This window comes from Monodelphis domestica, chromosome 2 (genome assembly GCF_027887165.1).
Source record: "Monodelphis domestica isolate mMonDom1 chromosome 2, mMonDom1.pri, whole genome shotgun sequence".
In the NCBI taxonomy this organism is placed as follows: Eukaryota; Metazoa; Chordata; class Mammalia; order Didelphimorphia; family Didelphidae; genus Monodelphis; species Monodelphis domestica.
In genome coordinates, this window is record NC_077228.1 from 185,723,213 (window position 1) to 185,750,887 (window position 27,675).

At 35.8% G+C, this 27,675-nt stretch overlaps 1 protein-coding gene across 9 annotated transcripts in view; it reads right to left on the reverse strand.

Moving 5' to 3' along the window:
• STXBP4 (syntaxin binding protein 4) overlaps nucleotides 1–27,675 on the reverse strand; it is a 315,635-nt gene that overhangs the window by 121,080 nt on the left and 166,880 nt on the right. For all 9 annotated transcript variants that reach the window (XM_007481851.3, XM_007481850.3, XM_016430338.2 and 6 more), the window contains 4 exons: nucleotides 15,193–15,369; nucleotides 10,863–10,979; nucleotides 9,304–9,353; nucleotides 4,311–4,444 (listed from right to left, as the gene is read on the reverse strand). In XM_007481851.3, the coding sequence (XP_007481913.1) occupies nucleotides 4,311–4,444; nucleotides 9,304–9,353; nucleotides 10,863–10,979; nucleotides 15,193–15,369 (478 nt within the window). The remainder of the gene's footprint in view (nucleotides 1–4,310; nucleotides 4,445–9,303; nucleotides 9,354–10,862; nucleotides 10,980–15,192; nucleotides 15,370–27,675) is intronic.

Genomic DNA, 27,675 nt, shown 5'->3' on the forward strand with positions numbered 1-27,675 from the left:
ACTAAACCAATTGTACAAAAAATCAAGCCATTCTCCAATTGATAAATGGGCAAGGGACATGAACAAGCAATTTTCAGTTAAAGAAATCAAAACTATTAATAAGCACATGAAAAAGTGTTCTAAGTTCTCTTATAATCAGAGAAATGCAAATTGAAACAACTCTGAGGTATCACCTCACACCTAGCAGATTGGCTAACATGACAGCAAAGGAAAGTAATGAATGCTGGAAGGGATGTGGCAAAGTTGGGACATTAATTCATTGCTGGTGGAGTTATGAATTGATCCAACTATTCTGGAAGGCAATTTGGAACTAAGCCCAAAGGGTGATAAAAGACTGTCTGCCCTTTGATCCAGCCATAGCACTGCTGGGTTTGTACCCCAAAGAGATAATAAGAAAAAAGACATGTACAAAAATAATTATAGCTGCGTTCTTTGTGGTGGCAAAAAATTGGAAAATGAGGGGATGCCCTTTAATTGGGGAATGGCTGAACAAATTGTGGTATATGTTGGTGATAAAATACTATTGTGCTCAAAGGAATAATAAAGTGGAGGAATTCCATGGGGACTGGAACAACCTCCAGGAAGTGATGTAGAGTGAGAGGAGAAGAACCAGGAAAACACTGTACACAGCGACTGATACACTGTGGTACAATCGAATGTAATGGACTTCTCCATTAGTGACAATGCAATGACCCCGAACAACCTGGAGGAATCTATGATAAAAACCACTATCCACATCCAGAGGACAAACTGTGGGAATGAAAACACCGAAGAAAAACAACTGCTTGAATACATGGGTTGAGGTGATATGGTTGAGGATGTAGACTCTAAATGATCATCCTAGTGCAAACAACAACATGGAAATAAGTTCTGATCAAGGACACAAGTAATACCCAGTGAAATTGTAGGTTGGCTGTGGGAATGGTGGGTGGAGGGGAGGGAGGGAAACAATGTGATTATTGTAACCAAGGAATAATGTTCTAAATTGGCAAAATAAACTAATTCAAATTGAAAAATAAAAGAATTAGGGTTTAGCATTATTTTATGTGGGAATACATGCTCAAAAATATTTTTCTGTTAAGGTTGTGCAATCAGAAGTCTGGAGATATTGCTCTAGAGCACAGCTATGAAATTGAATTATTATTATTTTTATTCTCACAAACTCAAAAGTAGATAGAGGTGGTTTACCTGAATTATCAAAGTCACAAGATCTCTACTATAAAGTTACTTAAGGCTCGATGCAATGATATGAGTACCATCATATCCATTTCTAATGACAAGAGGGCTGTAAATACCATAAAAGAAAGACAAAAATAAATATATGATTTTATAACAATCAGGACTAAAATGAAGACAGATGAAAATAAATTCTGCTTTTCTTCAAAAAGGAGAATACATTTTGCTGAATGTTAAATATTTTTTTTGAATAGTCATTTTCAGTAGTCCTGGAGGCTAATGTTAATCACTGTTAGCTAATAATATTGCTAAGTTAATTAACTAATGGTTGAGTCTTTTGGGACATGTCAATGCAGCTGTGGCCTATGCCCTAAAAAAAACTTTATTTATAAAAATCTGAATGCAGAAGCCAGACAAGTCATTTTCATTATTCTTGGGAAAAAAAATCTCCAGTTTGCTGGGTGATAGTTATAAAGTGAGAAGTTTGTGAATAAAATGTCTCATTATGTGAAATAGCAATGGAAATAATGGTATCAAGATCATACATTTTATTCCTGGGACTCTTAAAAAATAGTTGCATTGACTCTTATTTAACATACCATTCTGCCAAACTTGGTTATCTTACTTCCCAAGTGATAGAAGATTAAAGCAGAAAAGGAGGATGAAAAATATTCCTTAATCTCCAATGTTAGAAAAATGGGAAGTTTACTATATTTGAATTCTTTTCTTTTGCCTCAGAATGACAATGAGGATTTATTAAGGAAGGAAAATGTTCCCATGCAAAGATAGGAATACCACCATATCTATTCTTAGTGACAAAAGGTGATATAAATATTACACAATAAAGATTCTAGTTTTAAACAAAAATACAGATGAAATTTTGCAATAATCATAACTATAATAAAGTAATAAAGACCAGCGGAATTAAAAAAAAACATAATGTGGCTAGAGTTACTGGGTGATTTCTTTGATAATGTGCAGGGATTATGTTGGGAAAACTTCAAGTTGGCCATGGACAAAAAAGGTGCCCATGGTTCCGTGGAGTTGAAAGGCTATATCTATCTACCAATCAATCAATCAATCAATCAATCAATCAAGCTTTATGATTCCAGATAAATCATACATGACTTCAGTAGGCAAACCTTAACATTGTTTTACTCTGCCTTGGGAGCTTATGTGAATTTTTAAGGATCAAAACTCAGAATGTTCATGCAAATAAATGATGGCCTTTTGAATACCAACTCATAATTTTGGCAGGACAGGACAGATCGTAATTTTTGTTCCTCATTCCTTCTCCAAAGCTTTAACAGATGGTATCATGATTTACAGAAGCAAATTTTTTTTTAAAGAGTTTCCTGGGACAGCTAGGTGGCTCAGTGGATAGAGAGCCAGGCCTGGAATTGGGAAAACCAGAGTTCAAATATGACCTCAGACACTTCCTCACTATTGACCTTGAGCAATTCACTTAAATCCGTTTGTCTAGCCCTTATCCTTATGTCTGGGAGTTGATACTAAGATGGAATGCAAGGGTTGTTTGTTTTTTTTTAAGTGTCCTTTGGTGACCAACCTTCTAGTGATGATCTTCTCTGAACTTAGCTAGGTTGGAACTCTGACAAGACCCCTTTGGTTTTTACAGCTTGTTAGATCCTGCAAAAATCTGTGCTCTATTGAGACATTATTTGAGAAGGCAAGATCACTTTTCTGCTATAATGAAGCAGAAAAGGTCTTTAAAGAAGAATTGACAAAAGCAGCATTTTATTAATTATTCAAGTCATAAAAAATAACATGAAACAACCTGCTCCCAGGCTTCTCATGTCAAAATTATTATCTAATCACCTACTAAATCATTTTTAAAAGAATCACCCCTGTAGCCCTAGGATGAGGGGTTCTTAACCTAGAGTCTGTGAATTTTTTTTTCTTTCAAGCTAGCTTGCATGCTTCTTTCCTTCCTCCCTCCTCCTCTTCCTTTTCCTCTCCTCTCCCCCCTCCCACTCCTTTTCTTTCTTTCTGTCCGTTTCTGTCTCCTCTTTCTCTCTCTCTCTCTGTCTCTCTTACCTTCATACCAATACTATGTATTGGTTCCCAAGACAGAAGAGTGGTAAGGGCTAGGCAATAGAATTAAACAACTTGCCCAGGGCAACACAGCTAGGAAATATCTGAATCCATATTTGAATCCAGAACTTTCCATCCCTAGGTCTGGGCTTCAGTCCACTGAGCCACCTATTTGCCCCATCAGTCTGTGAATTTCGAAATTTTTTCTTATGTTTTGACAATTGCATTTCAGTCTAATTGGTTTCCTTTGTAATCCTATATTTTTTATTTTATGCACCTTTGCCAAGATATCACCCCATGATGTAAGTGGTCCTCTCCGAAATAAAGGATGAACAATTCTACACATGTAAGAAAGACTCTGAGCAAGGATCCCTAGAGTTGGACCCCAAGATGTAACAAAAGTCATGTTTTCATGAAGTCATGAAAAACAGCCTGGCAGAGTCAGGAATACTGGGCTTTAAATGCCACATAAGGTCCATAACTTCTTAGGATCTGAGTTTCCTTATCTATACCATGAGGGTATTAAGGTTAATGTTCTCTAATGTCTCATTCAGTTCTAAATCTATGATCCTACAACTATCCAATCTCTTGGCTTGATGAATAATGTGATGGTGATTACAGCAGCTCCCTTCCATGTTTGGACTTCCTCTAGTGCAGTGATGGCAAACCTTTTAGAGACCTATTGCCCAAACTGCAACCCTCATTGCTCATGTGAACCCCAACCTTACCCTGGACAGGAAAGGGAGGAAGTGCTCCCATTGGGCTGCTGGGCAGAGGGGCAGGTGATGGAAGAAATGTCCTCAGGCACACATGGAGAGGGGGAAGGGAGCAGCCTCCTCTGGTACATGTGTCATAGGTTTACCAGTGCAGCTCTAGTAATTGGGCACTTTTTTTCTCATATCAAGCTAGATACTACCTCTCTGAACTTATACTCTTTGGCCATCTTTATAGAAGTATCTTATGCTGGAAAGACTTACCTGACAAAATGAAAGTCATTTGAATAAGGGGGACATTTTTTACTGATTTATCATCTGAATCATCGAACAAGTCAAAATGAAGAAAAATAAATGCAAATAACTTACAGTCCACATCCATAAGTGCACGAACAGATTTAGCAAGCTCCCTGGATTCCTGGACCAAGGTTGCTGTGACATTGCGTCCATTCCTTCCGAGTTGTGGGAACAGGGTTTGGGAACCTAACATGGATCTTCGGTCACTAAGATGATTAGGGAGGGGGAGGGATAGAAAATAAAGTAGAATTATTATTTTTTAAATCATGAGAAGTGATAAGCCTTTTATTAAAAAGGAAAGTGATTAGGATGTCTTAAAAATTAGGACTCTTGGAGTAGTAAGGTGGCTTAGTGTATAGTGAGCCATGCCTAGAGTCTGGGTTCAAATCTGACCTCACCCACTTAATCCCAATTGTCTAGCTCTTACTGCTCTTCTGCCCTTGCACCAATACATAGTGATTCTAAGATGGAATATAAGGATTAAAAAAAACACTCTTTGTAGGTGAGAAGTTTATGCAAAAGAAAAAAAACCCCATCATTCCTGCCATCACATTGAAAGATCCTACTGGAGTATCATTTGTGAGAGAGTAATATTGAAGAAAAACCTGCAAACAGAGGTAATGGATTATGAATTTTAGATTTTCTCCTCAACCCAAAATTTACCCTTACAGGATGGAAGTTTGAAGAGCTGTCCATCAAGGAGCATCCCAGAGGAGAATGTGACCGGAAGATCTCCTTGGGATATTCCTTGATGGACAGCTCTTCAAATTTCCATCCATTGTCTCTGTTTGCAAGTTTTTCTTCAATATTACTCTCTCACATATCACTTGTAATTTTTAACCAGATCTGTGATTTCACTGGCTTAGGAAACTCCTAGTGAAAAAACACAATCTTAATAATCCAAATAATTAATAATAATAAAAATAATAAGTACATACATATCACTTACTATGTGCCTGGCATTGTGCTGATTTTTCACAATTATTAACTCATTTGATCTTCACAACAACTCTGGGAGACAGGTGCTATTATTATCCCCATTTCATAGTATAGAAAACTGAGGCTCATAGTGCTTAAATGAATTGCCCAGGGTCACACAGTTGGCACATATCAGAGATAGGACTAGACTTTCTGTCTTTGAGACAGGCTCTTTCTCTCATATGATTTTTTTGTTAAGTTTTTAAAAAGCATTTTGTTGCTAGATGTTTTCTATCATGTTTGACTTTTCAGGAGCCCATTTGGGGTTTTCTAAGCCAAGATACTGGAATGGTTTGCCATTTCCTTCACCAGGTCATTTTATAGATGAGGCAACTGAGGCAAACAGGGTTAAGTGATTTGCCTAGGTTCATGTAGCCAGTAAATGCCTGAAACTGGATTTGAACTCAGGTCTTCCTGACTCTAGGCCCAGTGTTCTATCCACTGGGCCACCTAGCTGTCCATAATTAATAGCATAATTAATCATAAAAGCCATTGATTTATGTAGTGCTTTAAGGTTTAGAGATATATTCTGCTTATAGTTACATAAAGCATTTGTTATGAAACATTATGAAAAATATTTAGGATACTTTTACTAATAATAATGGCAATAAATAGGAAGTGAGAAAAGGATATCATGAATGTAGGCTGATTCACTTGACTACAGTTTTAACTGGGAAAAAAAGTTATGCTAAAATGTAAAAAAGGACACAATTTTACTTGATGATAAAACTAAGCCTCTTTATGTATATCCCATCTTCATATGCATAAAATTGATGCTAAAGTAGATAGCATTTAAATCATTCATTGATTTTTATTTTTAACCAGTCTTGGAAGTTCACTGGAAACTACAGGATAGGATACTCCCAGGAAGAAAACTCCTTCTACCAATGTAGATAGGCTACGGCTTTGTAATTTAAGAGTTTCCTGGAAGAGAGTGCCAGACCTGGAGTTGGGAGGACTTTGGTTCAAAACTTATCTCAGACACTTCCTAACTATGTGACCCTAGGTAAGTCACTTAAATCTCTCTACCTAGCCCATATCACTCTTCTGTCTTTGAATTGATACTTAGCACCAATTTTAAGACAGGAGGGTAAGAGTGGAAAAAAACAAACAAACAAACAAACAAAAACTAGTGGTTTCCTGGAGCACTCAGAGGTCTTAACATTCCTAGGATGACAAAGCCAGGAAGAGAGAGACGCATAATCTGAGTGTCTTCCTGGCTCTAGGCATGGAAGTCTATCCAGTAAATGATCCTGTTTCTTAAGTCATTCATTTTGTTAGTCTGATGAAATTTTAAATTATACTAACATTATTTTCTATTAGGGTAACCTTGGGCAAAATACTTCACCTTTCTGTCTTATTTTCCTTATCTATAAATGAGGAAGCTGGATTACATGGACTCTAAGATCCCTTCAAGCTCTAGATTTAGGAACAAATTATGACTTTCTTCCTCCTTCCCTTTCTTCATTTCCTCCCTTCTTTCTTTACTCCTTCCTTCTTTCTTTCCATGTTTCCCTACTTCTTTCCTTCCTTCCTTCCTCCCTTCCTCCCTTGCTTCCTTCCTTCCTTCCTAAACCGTTACCTTCCATTGATTCCATTAGAATCAATATTGTGTATTAGTTCTAAGGCAGATGGTAAAAGCTAGGTAATGGGTGTTAAGTGACTTGCCCAGGATCACATAGCTAGGAAGTGTCTGAGGCCAGATTTGGACCCAGGACCTCCCATCTCCAAGCTTGATCTCAAACCTCATAGTCACCTAGTTGCCTCTTACTTTATTTGTAAAAACTCAGATTTTCTTTGTATAGGTATTATATAGACAGTGCCAGGAAGTCTGATGAATTATGTGCATTTTGTTCAGTCTCTGAAAGAGTACAAATTGTCAACCAAATTTAAAACACTTAAAATACTTAAAACATTTTTGTTTCTTTTTTAAAAATTAAGTTCTATGCAACTTGAATGTAACTTGATACACTTAAGAAAGGACAAATTCTTACTGAGAAAAAAAAAAAGTTAAACAAAATACCTAGAAAGGGACATAACTTTAAATTGTGCATAAAATGGTGATTATTTATATATGTATTATCTAGATATGCATGAAGTGGTTATCAGAGTAGATAGAAGTGGATGCAGTGGAACAAATGGGGAACCAGATATCAGAAGCTCAGGGGATCTGGAGTCCCACTCCTGCCACTGATATATGAGCAGCTAGTAAGCGTCTGAGGCCAGATTTGACCTCAGGAGGATGAATCTTCTTAACTGTAGGCTTAGCACTATATCTCTACTGTGCCACTTCGTCTGAGTTCAAATTCTGTTGTGGGCACTAGGTAACTTTGGGTAAGTCAAATAGCTTCTTTCAGCCTTGATTTTCTTATATACAAAATAAGGAAGCTAGACAGGATGGCCAGGGTCCTCTCTAGCTCCAAATCTATGATCATTTATGACTTTGACTTGAGCAAAACTGTAAGTATTCAAACTAGTTCACACTAGAAGAATCTGACTAAAACAACTCCAATATAGAGATACAGTTTTGGTTCAGACTTGTGATTTCTTCCATACTAGGAACATCCAAAATGCAGGCTCCATTTACTGGTGCAGATTAGCAATTCATTTTAAATAAGAGGTGCTGAGAAATTGAAAGGTTAATTGATTTTCCCATAGTGACACAGCTAACATGTGTCAGAGGCAGGTCTTGAAACTAGGTTTTCCTGACTCCAAAGCAGGCCCCCTCTGCTGCTTTGGAGACTTTTAATTGATTGGTTTGAATGAGCTAGAGAAATAGGGCTTCATTTACCAGAGAAATAGGACTCTCCAAGGGTAATAAGCTATAATCTCTCATTGAATCTCGGCATCCCAGAGAATACCCCACATAACAGCTTGCATGAATGGCCCTGGAAGTTTGCCAGATTCATTCATCCCAAAGGACAGGGCATTATATTAGAATGTGGACAAAAGTTGACAATTGCAGGTATTTTTCAACATTCAATGAAAGAGTGGGAATGGGGACCCACAAAGAGCACCTTGAATCAGAATGAGTCATCTTCATTCACTGAATAGCTACTGTTGGATAACAAAGGGCCCCAGGGATTATTTTGTGCGTTTTAGCAAAAGCGTCCCAGCTGGAAAGAGATGATGTTCCTGTGAAGAGTGACAAATACTATAAACCCATACCACATCACCTGGAAAATGCACAAAGAGGAATTCCTTCTTTGCAGGAGAAAAAAGATAAAGAGATTTGACAGGTGTATCAAAGTGACCTTAGATAAGGGATGTGGAATAAACAAACATTATTGGTACTCTCATTGATTGTTCTTACTTGGGAACTTAAATTGGGAAGCTTAAAACAGTGGGCCACTGTTGTATCAAGTATGAAACATATTAGTAGGCCAGAGATGACCAAGAAAGGCCTCCAAGAAGATTTTCTTTTAATATCTGTCAGTTGAAGGGAATGACAAAAAGACTATGATTTTTTAAAAAATCAATTGGAACTATTTATTTAAACAATTTAAAGAGAGGTAGTGTGGTATAGTGTATGGTCTTAGAGTCTGGAAGATCTGGTTTCAATCACCATCGTTAATAGATACTGAAATAGCCAGCTGCTATGTTATGTAGTAACAAACGCTGAAAATCCTCTTTAACAATGACAACAAAAAATGTGTTGTGAACCCCCAGGGTCATTTAATTTTCTCACTCACAATAATCTGCAATGATTTACTGCTTATAGTGTCATTAAAGATTTTTTAGCATGAATATCTAGGATTATCATTGCAAAAGGTTTGCAAACTTGAAGCAGGTAGGTGGCTCAGTGGATAAAGAGCCAAACCCAGAGACAAGAGGTTCTAGGTTCAAGCAAATCTGACCTCAGATACTTCCTAACTCTGTGACTCTGGGGGCAAGTCACTTAACCCCCATTGCCTAGCCCTTACCAATACTTAGTATTATTTCTAAGACAGAAAGTAAGGCTTAAAAAAAAAAAAGGTTTGCAAACTGGCATGTGGATAGAATGTTGAACTTGGAATCTGCTCTCAAGGAGCTCACAAACTCATGGGGGAAACAACATATAATTTCATATTAGCTAATCTTAAATTACCTTAAATTTGTCAAGGAAGAAGAGTGATCAGAAAGCACTTCTTGGATTGTCTATAGATAAACAAAACAATGAAAGACACAAGTGAGTTTGAGATCTTATTTTAAAATGTTTTCAATTCAAAGTTCCAGTAATTGCTGATAGTAGACACAAACTAAAACAGACTTGCTCCTGACCTTAAGGTGTTTCCTTTCAAGTGGGGATGCAACATGTATTTAAGGAAACAATCTAGACTCATTTGGGGAGGAAAAAAGCACTGTCATCTGGGATAGGGTGTGAGAAATGAGTACGGCTTTACTTTTTTAGATTTTATTTTCCCAGTTATACGTAATAACATCCAAGATACATTTTCCAAAATTACAAGATCCATATTGTCTCCCTTCCTTTCTTTCTTCCCTCCCTGTACTCCCCTACCCAGGAGATGGTTTTTGGGTTACACATGTCTGATCATGAAAAATATATTTCCATATTGGTCACTGTTGTGAGAGAAAACTCATATAAAAGCCAAACCCCAAATAAAGTTAAAAATAGTATTCTTTGATCAGCATTGAAACTCCAACAGTTCTTTCTCTAGAGATGGATAGCATTTAAAAATTATTTTTATTTTCCCAATTACATGTAATAACAATTTTTAGCATACATTTCCTAAAATTATAAGAAGGGTGAGTCTTTACAAAGAAGAAAACATTTGAACCAAATCTTGAAGGAAGAGAAAGACTGTCTTCTCCATGACCTATTAGCCAGTATTGATTAATATTTTCTAATTCTCCAAGTCTTAGCTAATGACTCTGAATTAAAGATAAGTTTTCACTTTGTTGGGGGATAAAATCACTTCTACCTGCACATACTTCTCAGAAATGCTAAGTGATATAGAAACATCTCTCTCTTTTCACAAGGCACTGGATTCTTGGGTATCATTTTCTCTGAAGGTCTGACAAAAATATACACTAAAAACTAATGTGTTTTTGTCACTTTTTTCCATCAATTTCTCTTCAAATGTCTGGGTCATGATAAGTTTGTTTGTTCCTTACCTGGTTATTTTTAAATCTTTTAGTCCCTTTACCTAAAGTCAGCACTATAAGTTTTGATCAGTGATAGCATTTCACTTAGGCATTATTAACTTAAAATGGCTATTTGGGGACACTTTGTATATATGATACACATATGTTTGTGTGTGTGTGTCTATGTATACAAAACACAGAAAATATATACCATTTACATACACAGAACATATATGTATATGCTGCACATATAAAATATATTATACACACATGTATTTATACACATTTGTTTGTGTGTACATGTGTGTGAATTATATGTATTTATATATGTATTATGTGTGTGTATATATATATATGCTTTTCCTGACCTTATAAAATCTAAGTTCACATTCTCAATTCCCCCCCTACTCAATGAAGGAGTGTCCCCTTCTCTATGGAATGCAAATGTATATATAATAAATCGCAGTCATGCATGGAGTATGTATTGATGGATATGCCCATGTTCTAGCCACACCTATGACACACACTCAGCTATGGAATAATGTGAGTGGGCAAATTTACCTCAACAAAGTTCAACAACTTCTCAGTTGTAAGTTCAAAGGTTTTCCGAGCCGTTTCTGATTTCCGCAATTGACAGTCCAATACTGTGATTCTCTTTCTTAAATCTTGAAAACTTTCCTGGTGAGGAGACCAAGAATGAAGAAATGGCAGGTTTCAGTTATAAGTCAGGCAGGCAATAAACATATATTAAATGCCTAAATGCCTACTATGTGTTAGGCACCACTTTGAAAACGCCAATGATTCTTAAGGTGCAAACAAAGCAGATGGTAATGCCTCTTTTTTCATGTCATTTTCAATGATAAAATCATACTAGTTTTTGGTGTTGAACCCTTGCCAAGCAAGGTTTTTGATGATAAGAACCACTTCTCATAAAAAGAATGAATGCAAATAAAAATTATGTAATTTGTGGAAAGGGAGAGAGAACACTAGCAGTTCAAGTAATCAGGAAAAGTTTCTTGTAGAAACTGGTGTTGGAGCTATGTCTTGTGGTGGAGGTGAAGAGGAAGCACACTTCAGCCATGATATCATGAGCATACAGTGATAATAATAACTGTGCTACTTCCCTTACAAGGTTATAATGTGAGAATCAAATAAAGTAACATATAAAGCATTTTGAAAACCTTAAGATGCTATATAAATTACTATTATTTAGACATTGGAGATAAAAACAAATGGGACAGTTCCCATTTTGGGGGGCAAACTATATCTACTTTCTTTAATCTTGTTTACTCCATTATTAATATTTTGTAGATCATGTCTTAAAATAAATAATGACACCTGAAATTTTGTGTAATAATTTAATCACTTTCAAAAAAGGAGGGAATGGAGGGCAGCTAGGTGGCTCAATGGATTGAGAGCCAGGCCTAGAGATGGGAGGTCCTAGGTTCAAATCTGGCCTCAGACACTTCCCAGCTGTGCGACCCGGGGCAAGTCACTTGACCCCCATTGCCTAGCCCTTACTGCTCTTCTATCTTGGAGCCAATACACAGCATTGACTCCAAGGTGGAAGATAAGGATTAAAAAAAAAAAAGAGGAGGGAATGATTAGATGTACCTTTTCTTTTTATCCTAAAAATGAGTCTGTGGGAATATTACATGGGTCAATTGGAGCTTCTCCCCTTTGGAGAAAAAATCCCCTAATCAAACTACATGAAAAATGTAGCTGAGGGTTTTCTTTGCAAAACTGTCACAATGCACTCATTTACCCTAAACAGAAGTAGATATTTTTTTCTTTTTTAACAAAACACACCAAAAAAAAAAAAAAAGAAAAAAACCCTCCCTTGTGTCTCCTCCCACCTGCAACAAATTGACATCCCTCAGACTTTCCTGACCCCAACACTCACACACACACACACACACACACACACACACACACACACACACACTCCCCCCCAGTGAAGATTCACTTTATTGAATAGAAATGGAAAGGACATTCTGTTAGGATGGGGCAGGCTGTGGGAGCAGGCCCACCATGGGTTATGATGCAAATAAGGTCATTCAAAACTGGCTGCTTACAAGTCTTTTAAGGTGGGTTTCTCCAGAAACAGGGTCAGGACAATTACCTCTATACAACCCTGGCAGGAGACTTTCCCCTGTTGTTGGGTCTGTTTCGAGCAAAATATCAAGCCTAACTGGCATGGGAAGGCAGAACCATCATAACCTGGGAAATATCTTCTTAAAACAACAACAACAAACAAACAAACAAACAAAAAAACCCTTACCTTTTCTCTTAATATCAGTTCAAAGACAAAAGAGTGGTAAAGACTAGGCAATTGAGGTTAAGTGACTGGCCCAGGGTCACCCAGCTAGTACATGTCTGAAGCCAGAGTTGAATCTAGTCCTCCAAACTCCCGTGTGCTCTATCTGCTTACCTACTGAACTGATGATGTTATAATGAAATGTAATGAGAGAATTAATCCGAGGAAGGAAAAAGACTAAGAGACACCTCAAAGACCCCAAACCTTTAAAAAAAGTTCACTGGTTTGAGTAAACTTTCTAATTTATTATTCTTGAAAAGGAGTAAAGGTTCATAAAAACATTTTCATTAAAATAAAGCATAGTTGGGACAAGAAGGTCTCAATGGATAGAGAGCCAGGCCTGGAGACAAGGGAGTCCTGAGTTCAAATCTAGCATCAGACATTCTACTATACCAGTTAAATCACAGATCCAATCCTAGTTTTTCTCCCTTTGCAAGAACTGTCCAAACTGAATCTAGCTGGGCAAATCATTTAACCCCAATTGCCTAGCCCTTATGGCTCTTCTGTTTTGGAACCAATACTTATTATTGATTCTAAGACAGAAGGTAAAGGTTTTTAAAAAATAAAATAAAGCATGGTCACTAGAGAGAGGTGTTGTGGTGTATATTTATCAATATAGAGCTGGCCTTGCAACCAGAAGTTCTGATTCAAGTCCTGCCTCTGACACATGATGCTTATAGGACCCTGGGCAAATTACTTAAGCTAGTGTTCTAGTCTAGGCAACCTTCAAAGGTTATAAAATAAAAAGCAAGAGGAATTGTCGCCTTTAAACAGACCAATGAAATCATAGGTCCAGTTTCTAGACTTATGGCTATAAGGACACAGTAATGTATACTTTCTTTCTAAAAGTACAGATTTCACTAATGAATCCTTTTTGAGAAAAAAAAAGGAAGTTGAAAATAATTTTAGTAGTTTTGCTTAGTAAATTCCAATCATTCTGAAAGTTAAAAAAATTGAATAGATGATTTAAATGACTTATTTCAAGTAGTTTTATGCTATTTCTAGAAGGAAGTTAATATTTACTTGATATCATATTTATTAAATACACACAATTACTGATACTTTAATTACTATAGGTTTCCTTCCATTGCCTTAAGCTATTATCAAAAAGCAGAATGTATTCTTTTAGCACTGTATAAAATAGCCAACTTTGATAGTACTTTTAAGAAAACTAATTATAAAAATGCTGGCTTAAGTTTTTGGGAATCCAGATGGTATATAGCCCCTTCAGATACTTTTTAAATGGACAAAATTTAAAGCAAGTACTTAATAAATAATTAGAATTGATTTGGGCTGTAGGAAATGGATAAAATTAAAATAAGAAAACATTTGCTATGTAAGTAACCAATGCCATTGAATCAAAAATGGTTATTTTCATTAAAATAGCCCCACAACTTTCTGCTCTATAAGAAAGCATAAATATTGATTCCATCTTCAAATTATAGGGAATTGTGTCAGTCTTAGATCATAGATTTAGAGCTGGAGGGAACTTTGGAGTGCAGTTAGTCCAATCCCTTTATTTTTAGGAATGAGGAAACAGGAACCTAAAGATGTTGTGACTTGCCTAAGTTTACACAGGTAGTAAGTAAATAGTAGATTCAAATTTGAACCTGGGTCATAAAATGACAGGATCATAGATTTGGTTATGGAAGGGATCTTAGGAGAGCAATCTGTGCAATACCTTGACTTTCCATATAAGGAAACTAAGGTACAGAGATGACAAAATCATTTGTCCAAGGTCATGCATCTAGTAAGAGCTTGTATTTGAACTCAAGCCCTCTAACTCCAAAGTCATCATAATTTTTACTATACCACACTTTCTACCTGTTACCAAAAAAAATAATTGCTTCAAATTCTGTTTCCTGAGACATATATATACATATGTGTGTATATGTATAGACATATATATATATATGTAGATATATATATATATATATAAAATTTTGTTTTATTGTCGAAAAGAAACTTGGTTAAAACATATTACCCTTTAAATTGGGGATGGTGGTAGTGATTAATTTTAAATTAAACATTATTTAGAGAAAGGAGGATGGTCTTTTCGGTGTGAATCTATTATCCTAAAACATTATCTTCATTTTTTTTAAATAAGAAAAATAAATTAGCATTCTTAGAAACAGAAAAGGCTATCACTGTCTACAATTCAGTATCAATACAGCCTTTCCAGAAGTAAGGTTATAATTTATGCTACATTGACTGATAACCCAAATAAATTTGGGGTTCCTGTTCTTTTCAACCCAAAGATCTCTGGATGAAGGAAGTTTTATGACCTTCTTATTACTCTTTTCATGAAATATCATTCTAGTTATCAGGAAAAAAAAAACAGAAGACAAACATTGACCTACTTTAGAGAGCAGATGAAAAGAAAATGAAAACAGGATATATGACAACAGAAAGGGAACCATGGTAACTATAAGAGAGAGGGAGGGAGAGAGAGGAAGAAATAGAGGAATAGAGAGAAAGAAGGAAAGGCAAAAAAAAAGAGGGAAGAAGGAAGGGAGGGAGAATGAGAGAGAGAAAGAGAAAAAAAAAGGAAAGAAGAAGGTCTGTTTTGCTTACTTTGCTTTGGTCAGAGTGATCAGCAAGCTGAGCCTTTAGCTCCATAATTTCAGCCTCTAATAGGTGAATTACTTCTTCATAGTCCATTTCCATTCCATGGGCCTGTCTCTGGGCTGCTTCGGCGAGATGAAGCCTGCTTCTCAGAGCTCTTGTTTCTTCTATTACAGCTTTAGATTCCTGGAGATGACAAAATAAATCCCATTTTAAAACATCACTCAAAATAATGGTTCAGTGGATCAAGCAACATATTTTCTTCCATGTATTTATTCCAGTATTGGAGGGGGAAATGAGGTTAACCAAAATTTTACTCTTAAGCTTCCAAGCTGAACAAGCAGGATGATTATAATAGAAGACAACTCACTAGAACAGTGATAGTCACCTTGATGAATGATGTTGGATACCATGTGACATTTTTCTTCCTTAGGGAGAATATTGTAAACTTGGAACATATATAGCTTTATATGACAAAGCATATTTCAGAGGCTGGAGAACCTACTGTGGAATCAAGAAGAATGTGAGTAAAGTCCAGCCTCTGACACAGAAGAGTGTTCTGACCTTGGGCAAATTACTAAACTTACTTGTCAGTGCCCAGACAACCTTCTAAGACTATCAGTTATATAGATGAGATGTTAATCTGCAGTGGTAGAGGGTATTTCCATACTAGGAATTCCCTAGTAATTAAATCCCATAGATCTGGAGCATTATGGAACCAATAATAATTTTCTGAAAAAACAAAGAAGAGGAGAGAACAGAAAAAGAAAACATGGGTAACAGTTGGTTTGAGGATGGTAAGAGCAGGTAACAGTAAAAAGAAATGCCAGATGTGGTAAGATCCTGAGGCTTTGTCACGTGATGGAACAATAATCTCCTGGTTGGTCTTCCCATCTTGAGTTTTTTCTAACTTTAATCCATCCTTCTCTCAGTTGTCCAACTGATCTTCTTGAAATACTGGTCTGAACATATCTATCCCCTACTTAATAACTTCTAGTTATGTATCCTATCACTTCCAAGATTTAATATTCAAAACCCTTCATAATTTGGCTTCTTAGTTTTCCAGGCTTTCCCCAACTTATTCACCTTCACCTTCTTTGCAATCTAATGATACTGGTTTGCTTGCTATTCTTCATGTCACATCTCCTAACTTTTGGCATTTTCAGTGACTTCCCCCCATGTCCCAAATTTTTTTCCCTCTTTATCTTTTGCTGGCCTCCCTGGCTTCTCTTAAGACTCAGCTAAAACCTACAAGGATTCTACTAGAAACTTTATTTCAGCCCTCCTTAATTTTAGTGTATTCCTTCTAAGATGATCTCCAAATTATCCTGCCTATGGCTTGTTTGTACACAGTTTGCATACTATTTTCTCCATTAGGACATGAGTACTTTAAGACCTGGACTGGTATTTGCCTTTCTTAACATCTCCAATATGTATTGCCTGGCATGTAGTTAGAGCTTAATTCATGTTTACTGCAAGATAAAGTAAGATAGTGCCTACAGAGCCAGGCCTGGAGTCAGAAGGACCTAGATTCAAATCTGGCCCCAGACAATTCCTAGCTGTGTGACCTTAGGCAGGTCACTTAACTTCAATTGCCTCGCCCTTACAACTCTTCTGCCTTGGAACCAATCCTTAATGTTGATTTTAAGACAAAAGGTAAGTGTTTAATTTTTTTTTAAACAAATACTTGTTGATTTACTGTTTTGGGTCAGGTTTTCACTTAGACCTAGCTGTCTTCTTTTTTTGGGAAGGGGTGAGATTGGGAGGTTTTAATAAAAAAATGTATTTAAATAATAAGATCTGGATATCCTACAGTATGCAAAGCCACAAGAATAAAAAACCTTTTTATGATTACATTAGAGCACAGAGTTTATCATAGATGAATTATAGTATTAAAGAATTTTTTGAGAAATGTTAGGAAAGTCAAATACCACACTTTTACAAATCATCTTTTGGTGCCTCTGTCAAAGAGAATATCCTAGGCTAGAGGGTCTACTTTTCAGATCTAATTTAAAATTCTTCCTATTTTTTCCTCAATTGATGCAAGATCATACTCTCCTCTATAGAAGTGGATTATCAGCCTTTAACTCCATCCACAAAAAATTAAGTATCACTTAAGTTAACATGACAGTTACTGGAGTTATAAAGATGGATATGGAGTTATAAAGACTAAATCAATCAATCAACAAATATTTATTAAACTCCTGCTACATTCCAGGAACTGTGCTACTGTAGAGATACAACTACAAAGAAATAAAATAATCGCTATGATCTATAGCAGCTTACATTCTGTTGGAGGAAACTACATGAGCATATAAATACATGCAGAATAAATACAAAATAAATACAAGGTACTTAAATGCAATGTAACTAGAGGAGAACATGATAGGTTAGGAATATCTGGTTTTCAATTCAATCTGCCATCCACTTTTGTTTTATGGGGGAGTTCATCCCATACACATTCAGAGTTATTATTACTGTGTATTGGTTTCCATCTTATTTATCCCTTTTGATCCTACTCTATTCGCTTTCACTGTTCCTCCCCACCAGTGTTTTGCTTTTTAATCACTCCCCTCCCCCTACATTCCCCTCCCTCCAATTACCTCCCCCCCTTCCCTAGGTTAGGAGGATCAAGAAAGGCTTCATGTATAAGGTAGGGCTTGAGCTCTGTCTTAAAGAAAGTTAGGCATTCTATGAAGCAGAGATTAGAAAAGAGTATATCCTAGACATGGGGAATAGCTAAGAGAAAGGCAAAAAGGGAAGGAATTGTAGTACTATGTGTGAGTCATAGAGATTACAGAAGTGGCATAATGATTAAGATAGCTTAAAAGATAGGACTGAGACAAAATTATGAAGGACTAAATCAAACAAAAGAATTTATATTTTATTTTGGAGGCAAGAAGGGAGCCTCTGGAATTGTGTAGGAAAGTGAAATGGTTGGGGCTCCACTTTTTTTTACACTCGGGTAGTTGTCTGGAGGATGGATTGGACACTTGAAGCAAGGAGACCAATTGGGAAGCCACAGCAATCACTAAGGAAAGGTGATAAAGGCCTGAAATAGGGCCATGACTATGTGAAGAATGAGAAGAGGAGAGGTATGAAATACATTACCACTTTATCTACAGTAAAATTTGGCAACTGATTGATTAGTGAGTGAGGATGAGTGAGAACTAGAGGACAATGCCTAAGCTACAGACTGGAAATGGTGGTACCCTCAACAGAAAGAGGTTAGTCTAGTAGAGGGGAAGGTTTGGGGGTAAAGGTTAGCAAGTTCTTTGTTTTTTATATATTAGATGTGAGATGTCCTGGGATGGTCCAGTTTGAAATGTTCCATTAGTGATAAAAGGACTCAGGAAAAAAATTCTGGATGAAGATATAGATCTGGTAGCAATCTGCATAGACATAATCAAAACCTCATGGGTTGTTGCCATGTTGAGGTCACCAAGAGAGGACATAGGAACAGAAGAACCTTTGAGGACATATTCGTGGTTAGATATGGTATGGATGATGATGATGATGCAGCAAAGAAGACTGAGAAGGAATAGTCAAAGAGAACAGTGTCATAAAAACCCAGAGAAGAGAGTATTGAGACAGTAGAGAACAGTGTCAAATGAAGCAGAAAGGTCATGAAAGAGGATTGAGAAAAGGCCATCCAATCTGGCAAATTTGTTAATAACTTTGGAGAGGGCAATATCAGTAGGGTGATGAGGTCACAAGTCTTATTATATATGGTTGACTAGTAAGAGGACAGGAAGTAGAGGCAATGAATGTTCTTCCTCACACAAGAGAGAGAGGTGATGACTGGGGATTGAGTTGGAGAAGATTGGGTCAGATACACATGAGGGCTGTATATATTTATTTGCATTATGAGCATAGTAGGACCTCATTTTGCATGAACCCAACATATGTAAATTCATTTATATGCATGAATTCAGGTGTATGTGACAGGCAATTAAAAAAAGGAAAAAAATACATAAAGCACACAATTTTAATTACATGCTAAATTAACATTCTGTTTTCCCAAGTGGTATAAAGTTTCTCAGTAATTCATCAAATAATGCTTATTCTAACTCTCAGAAGCATTAATGTGAATTATTACATTGTTTTGTGCTGAACATTAGTCCTAGCATCAGTCTTTGTCCAAGGTGCTTGCTTGGAACTCCATGTCATTGTCAGAACAATGCTTCTCTTTATTTCATTAATGCTATTTAGTTATAAATAATGGCCCCAAAATATAAGAGTTGTGATGCTGGTACCTTTGAAAAGCCAAAGAAAAGATGTAAAGTGCCTAGATATGTCTGTATAAGAAATATTTAGTAAGTAATGGGGTCCCCTATTATGTGTGATTTTTCAACTTATGCAATCTTGGAATATATTGGTTGTGTAAAATGAGGTCCTTCTTATAAGTCTTCTCTACCTACTTTCTTGAGAGTTATCATCATATCATAAGATCCACTGTTAGATGGGACCTTTGGGTTCCTCTCATCCAACCTTTGCTTTACATATGAGGAAAATGAAGACTAGAGAAATAAAATAACTTGTGAAAGGTCATTAAATAGAGCAGCTAGAATTTGAAGCCAAGACTTAAAAGTTCAAAGCTGGTGATTACAACAGGATACCACATTTCTTCTTATGGAACACATGTTCCAATGTAAGCCAAAAGCAACAAGAAGCTTAAGAAGTATTGGTAAATAAATTCTTATGGGTCACCTATCAATAGCATCATAGTACTATCCATGAATATTTGTTGAGTTATGATGATAGCTAGGGAACTATTCTAGATACTACAGACATAAGGAAGTATGACATTATTTCTGTTTTTAAGGGGGTTATCATTAAGCTGGGAAAGAAGGCAGATAAAACTATAAATCAAAAAATGAGGCAGCAAATGTTAAGTGCCAAAGCAGAGAGTACACACAGTAAATATTCTAGGATTCAGGGTAGGGAGGGGTCACTAAGGACTAGGGATCTAAGAAAGATTTCTTGAAAGAGGAAAGAATTTAGATGGTCTTTAAAGAAAGGAGAGGCTTAGATAGATGAAGAGGAGGTCATAGGGAATTCCTGCAGGAGAAACAGTGTTCACAAAGTTAGTGAGGCAGAAAGGTAGACAGATTATATGGGAATGTTTACTAGAGCATTCTAACCAGATTGGGGAGTTCACATATAGGGATGTTGGGAGATAAGGTTGGAGAGGTGGGTGAGCTAAGATAATGAAGAACTCTGAATATCAGATTGACTTATTATGGGCACAAAGAGAATCTTGCACCTATTGCTGGATTTTAGACAGGGGTTTTGGCAACAGTAACAACAGGATGTACTGTAATAGCAAGAAGTAATAGTGTATCATTTCTAATGCAGAATCTAACAAATGTTTGTAAATGATATGTTTTGTTCTGCTCTGCTTATGCTTGTTAGAGTTTAAGACTAAACGATGGAACATAGTCAACATCTTTTCATTGTGTTTTAATCCTGTGCAGCTTCTTCTTTTAGTTTCTATACAACCGGGCTGAAAATATTTATAAAATTTGAAGGGGGGGGGGAAGAATGCTATGGAATACTCTATGATTAAAATGGTCATCATTTTGATAATCTGTTTCCTTCAAAATAATGTCATGTAAGAAATGAACAACTTCAAAAGAAGAAAAGTAAACCAGGAACAACTTTACGAAAAATAACTTTCCAATCACTAATAATAAGAAAAATGCAAATGAAAATAATAATGATGTTTTGCCTCAGACTAACAACAGAGTTACAAAGGTGATAATATATGATAACAGACAGAAATTCAATATTGGAGGGTTTGTGCATGCTGACTGTTCCAATGCTGGTAAAAGTATGAATTGATCCAACACTGCAGAAAATTATTTGGAATTATGTAAGAAAAGTTGCTAAACTTTTTATTTCCAGTGATATTACTACTGGGTATACACCCAACAGATTTCAAAAGGGGTAAGAGAACAAGCATTTACAAGTCTCCTATTTGCTCAGCACAATGTTTTAAAAATACAAGCATCCTTTCTGTATCACAGGTGCAATCTGGAAAAATCTATGTAAAATTTTCTGGCCCTTCCTTCACACCAGAGATGTCTGAATTTTTTTCTTTTATGGAGTGTTTATAATACCTTATTGTAAAATGTGGGTTAAGTATTTGGTCATAGGCTATATAGTTTCTGAACTATTTCTGTATCATTTGTAATTTCCACAAAACTCTGCTCCCCCAATTTCCATTTAATTGCTTATATGGACTTGTGACATATCAAAAATTGTAATGGGGAAATGAAAATGTAATGAAATGAAAATGAAATACAAATGGTCGAAATTAAACCTGTATTATCCCATGATGACATCTGGAAATATTATCAAAGGCAGACATAAAGCTTTATATATTCTTAGTAATATTTTTTTTTGTATATAAAAAAAGAGAAGCAAAGTGGATACTCATCAGTTAAGGAATGGCTAAACAAATTGTGGTACAGGAACATAATGGAATATTAGTGTGCACTAAGAGATGCAAACATGAGAGATTGGAGAGACAAAGGAGGATTTAGTGAACTGATGCACAGTTAAGTAGAACCAGAATAAAAATATGCACAATTACTACAATAATATAAATATAAACAGCACTACAGTGAAGTGAACTCAGCTATGACCCATCCTGCTCTAGAGAATAACAGGTGATGAAAAATACCATCTCTTTTTAGCATATAATTGGGCATATATGAACATAATGCTACTATGCAACAAAATACTTTTTTTAGCCAATTTTGTTTAACTGTTTTTCTCAGTTACAAGGGGTGGGTTGCTGGGGTAGGGGAAGACATCAGCAAATAATTGAGGTATGAAAAAAAGCAATAATAAAATACTAAATGACAAAAACAAAATAATGCTACCTAAATCTCATTTCCTTTTTAAAAACAAAGTTATGTTTGCTTAAAGAATATTAGTCATACATGAAATGTAGCTAGAAGTTTAACACACTGTAAAATGTAGTTGGAGAGAAAAAAAATCTGAGCTTTTCAAGTGGAATATATTGATATGATTTGGTAAATGCATAAATGTCAGCTTGGTAAATGTAACCCCTTAGCAAAGTTCTAGTCCAGTTCCCACCAAATGACTAATTAAAAGACTGCTACATGGAAACAATGATGCTGGGAGAAGACAATGAATAAAAGATGACAGTAGTGTGTTTGATTTTGAAAAGCAATATAATTTAACTCCACTATGCAACCTCCAACAACAGCAACAGAGAGTGTTAAGACTCTTTGCTGGGTTTTTGGGTGCAAAAATCACTAGAGTGGTTTGTCATTTCCTTCTTGAGCTCATTTTACAGATGAGGAACTGAGGAAAACAGGGTTAAGTAACTTACCTAGGGTCACACAGCTAGTAAGTATTTGAGGCCAGATTTGAACTCAGGAAGATGAGTCTTTCTGACTCTCTAGGCCTTTATCCACTCTATCACCTAGGTGACCTAGGTGCCCCTTAATAAATTATTATATATTCTCTTAAAATAAATACATAATAACTTCAGAAGTTCAAAAGTTTACTGGCAACTCCCTGCAAGGCTGAATTATCATCAGAAAACACATATTGTCAGTTCACTACTTTTCCCCCTCCTCTATGCTGAGGTAGATTTATTTGAAAGAAGGAGAATATTAAAATAATAACTAGCATTTATATGGCACTTAAGATTTTGCAAAGTACTTTACAACTATCTCCTTTGACTTTCACAACACTCCTGGGAGGTAGGTGCTAATATGAGTCTCAATTTAAAGTTCCAGAAACTTCAGGAGGCACAAATTAAATGACTATCCCAGAATCAAACAGTTAAGTATCTGAGGTTAAATCTGAATTCAGGTCTTCCTGAATCCAGGACAAACATCTAACCGACTGAACCACCTAGCTACTCTATATGAAAAGGGCTAAAAGAAGGCAAGATAAATCTATGTGAATGATATTTAAAAAACCACACAAAATAGAAAAGTCTTCTGGTTAAAAGTAGCTAATATAATTAGAAATTAAACAATGTGATACTCCAAAATCATTTAGAGAAGAAATCATAGAAACAATTAATAAGTTCATCGAGGAAAATGACAATGGCGAGACATCCTTTCAAACCTTTTGGGATGCAGCCAAAGAGGTAATCAGAGGTAAATTCATATCCCTGAGTGCATATAATAACAAACCAGGGAGAGCAGAGATCAATGAATTGGAAATGCAAATAAAAAAACTCGAAAGCAAACAAATTAAAAACCCCCAGAAAAAAAACAAACTAGAGATCCTAAAAATTAAGGGAGAAATTAATAAAATAGAAAGTGATAGAACTATTGATTTAATAAATAAGGCTAGAAGCTGGTGCTTTGAAAAAACAAACAAAATAGACAAAGTACTGGTCAATCTAATTAAAAAAAGGAAAGAAGAAAAGCAAATTAACAGCATCAAAGATGAAAAGGGGGACATCACCTCCAATGAAGAGGAAATTAAGGCAATCATTAAAAATTATTTTGCCCAATTATATGGCAATAAATACACCAATCTAGGCTATATGGATGAATATATACAAAAATACAAACTGCCTAGACTAACAGAAGAAGAAATAGAATTCTTAAATAATCCCATATCAAAAAATGAAATCCAACAGGCCATCAAAGAACTCCCTAAGAAAAAATCCCCAGGGCCCAAAGGATTCACAAGTGAATTCTACCAAACATTCAGAGAACAGTTAATCCCAATACTATACAAACTATTTGACATAATAAGCAAAGAGGGAGCTCTACCAAACTCCTTTTATGACACAAACATGGTACTGATTCCAAGACACAAACATGGTACTGATTCCAAAACCAGGCAGGTCAAAAACAAAAAAAGAAAATTATAGACCAATCTCCCTAATGAATATAGATGCAAACATCTTAAATAGGATACTAGCAAAAAGACTCCAGCAAGTGATCAGAAGGGTCATCCACCATGATCAAGTAGGATTTATACCAGGGATGCAGGGCTGGTTCAATATTAGGAAAACCATCCACATAATCGACCATATCAACAAGCAAACCAACAAAAATCACATGATTATTTCAATTGATGCAGAAAAAGCCTTTGATAAAATACAACATCCATTCCTATTAAAAACACTAGAAAGCATAGGAATAGAAGGGTCGTTCCTAAAAATAATAAACAGTATATATCTAAAACCATCAGCTAATATCATCTGCAATGGGGATAAACTAGATGCATTTCCAATAAGATCAGGAGTGAAACAAGGATGCCCTTATCACCTCTATTATTTGACATTGTACTAGAAACACTAGCTGTAGCAATTAGAGAAGAAAAAGAAATTGAAGGCATCAAAATAGGCAAGGAGGAGACCAAGTTATCACTCTCTGCAGATGACATGATGATCTACTTAAAGAATCCTAGAGATTCAACCAAAAAGCTAATTGAAATAATCAACAACTTTAGCAAAGTTGCAGGATACAAAATAAATCCGCATAAATCATCAGCATTTCTATATATCTCCAACACAGCTCAGCAGCAAAAACTAGAAAGAGAAATCCCATTCAAAATCACCTTAGACAAAAATACCTAGGAATCTATCTCCCGAGACAAACACAGGAACTACATGAACACAACTACAAAACACTCTCCACACAACAAAAACTAGACTTGAGCAATTGGAAAAACATTAACTGCTCATGGGTAGGACGAGCCAATATAATAAAAAGGAACATCCTACCCAAACTTATTTATCTATTTTGTGCCATACCCTTTGAACTTCCAAAAAATTTCTTTACTGATTTAGAAAAAACCATAACAAAGTTCATTTGGAATAACAAAGGATCAAGGATATCCAGGGGAAAAAATGAAAAAAAAAATACAAAGGAAGGGGGCCTTGCAGTTCCAGATCTCAAACTATATTACAAAGCAGCAATCATCAAAACAATTTGGTACTGGTTAAGAGACAGAAAGGAGGATCAGTGGAATAGACTTGGGCCAAGTGACCTCAGCAAGACAGTATACAATAAAGCCAAAGATCCCAGCTTTTGGGCCAAAAATTCACTATTTGATAAAAACTCCTGGGAAAATTGGAAGACAGTGTGGGAGAGATTAGGTTTGGATAAAGACCTCACACCCTACACCAAGATAATTCAAAATGGGTGAATGACTTGAACATAAAGAAGAAAACTAGAAGTAAATTAGGCAAACACAGAATAGTATACATGTCAGACCTTTGGGAAGGGAAAGACTTTAAAACCAAGCAAGACATAGAACAAGTCACAAAATGTAAAATAAATAATTTTGATTACATCAAATTAAAAAGTTTTTATACCAACAAAACCAATGTAACTAAAATCAGAAGGGAAGCAACATATTGGGAAACAATCTTCATAAAAACCTCTGACAAAGGTTTAATTACTCAAATTTACAAAGAACTAAATCAATTGTACAAAAAATCAAGCCATTCTCCAATTGATAAATGGGCAAGGGACATGAATAGGCAGTTTTCAGATAAAGAAATCAAAACTATTAGTAAGCACATGAAAAAGTGTTCTAAATCTCTTATAATCAGAGAGATGCAAATCAAAACAACTCTGAGGTATCACCTCACACTTAGCAGATTGGCTAACATGACAGCAGAGGAAAGCTGGAGGGGATGTGGCAAAGTCGGGACATTAATTCATTGCTGGTGGAGTTGTGAATTGATCCAACCATTCTGGAGGGCAATTTGGAACTCTGCCCAAAGGTGTCTGCCCTTTGATCCAGCCATAGCACTGCTGAGTTTGTACCCCAAAGAGATAATAAGGAAAAAGACTTGTACAAGAATATTCATAGCTGAGCTCTTTGTGGTGGCCAAAAATTGGAAAATGAGGGGATGCCCATCAATTGGGGAATGGCTGAACACATTGTGGTATATGTTGGTGATGAAATACTATTTTGCAAAAAGGAATAATAAAGTGGAGGAATTCCATGGAGACTGGAACAACCTCCAGGAAGTGATGCAGAGCGAGAGGAGCAGAACCAGGAGAACATTGTACACAGAGACTGATACACTGTGGTACAATCAAACCCAATGGACTTCTCCATTAGTGGCAATGCAATGTCCCTGAACAATCTGCAGGGATCTAGGAGAAAAACACTATCCACAAGCAGAGGACAAACTGGGAGTAAAAACACCGAGGAAAAGCAACTGCTTGACTACAGTGGTTGAGGGGACATGTCTGAGGAGAGACTCTAAATGAACACTCTAATGCAAATACTAACAACATGGAAATGGGTTCGAATCAAGAACACATGTGATACCCGGTGGAATCACACGTCGGCTATGGGAGAGCTGGGTTGGGGGGGAGGAAAAGAAATTGATCTTTGTGTCTAATGAATAATGCATATAAAATATTATTTTAAAAACGAAGTATACTTTCTTCCTCTCTTTCTCTTTATTATTCCCTGGTGTCATAGACTAATCATGCATCAGGTAGAGGAAGAGTGCACCAAAAGCTATCATTAATATGAAGTTAATGAAACTAATCTTGTTTGTGAGTTGATAAGGTAAATTTAATGTTCATTACTAATTCAAAAGTGCTGGTCCTATTTGTCCAGCAATATTAGGATTTGACACCCTATTGTCATTATCTAAAAAATCCTAGCATGAAAACAAGATCTTGCAATTGACTTTGGAGTAATCTTTAAAAAGTTCATGGTTTCACATGACAACTTCATGATGGCAAGGCTTTCTTATAGTAGCCAATATTATTTCAATGACATGAGACTTAACATGTGTCATGTCAAAGGAACATGACAACCCCTTATGTTAACATGAAGAAATGATCAATAACTCTTCATTTTATAAGACTATCTTATTTTATTGAACCTTTCTTGTTTCTATCTCTGACTCACAGCAGGGAGAGTACTTCACAAAGAATGATGTTTCTCTTTTTGTGAAGTACATTATAAGACTAAAATATTTTTGTTATTGTTGTTTAGCCATTTTGTAGTTGTACCCAACTCTTTGCAACCCAATTTGGGATTTTTTTTGGTTAAGTTTTTGAATAGTTTGTCTTTACCTTCTCCAGCTCTTTTTACTGAGATTAAATGACATGTCTAGTGTCGTAGAGTTAGCAGGTTCCTGAGATTATATTTGAACTCAAGTCCTGACTCCAGGCTTGATGCTCTCTACTCATTGTATTACTTAGTTTCTCTTTAAAATATTTTTACTTTTATTTCTTTCTAAAACCTTAACTTATTTATTGCTCATCACTGCTTTATTTTGCACTCAACATTTATGTACCTTCATTATATTAATATGTTTTTGGACTTGAAGATAACATTGGTATATCATTTCATAATATCAACCTTAATTTTCCCAGAAACTAGGGGAATGAGGTGGGATAGAAATTTCTTGAAATTGATAGAATATTAGAACAAGAAGATATTATTTTTAGATATTCTCATTTATAGATGAATAAATTGTGTCTTTTATTGAAATAAAAAAAAGTA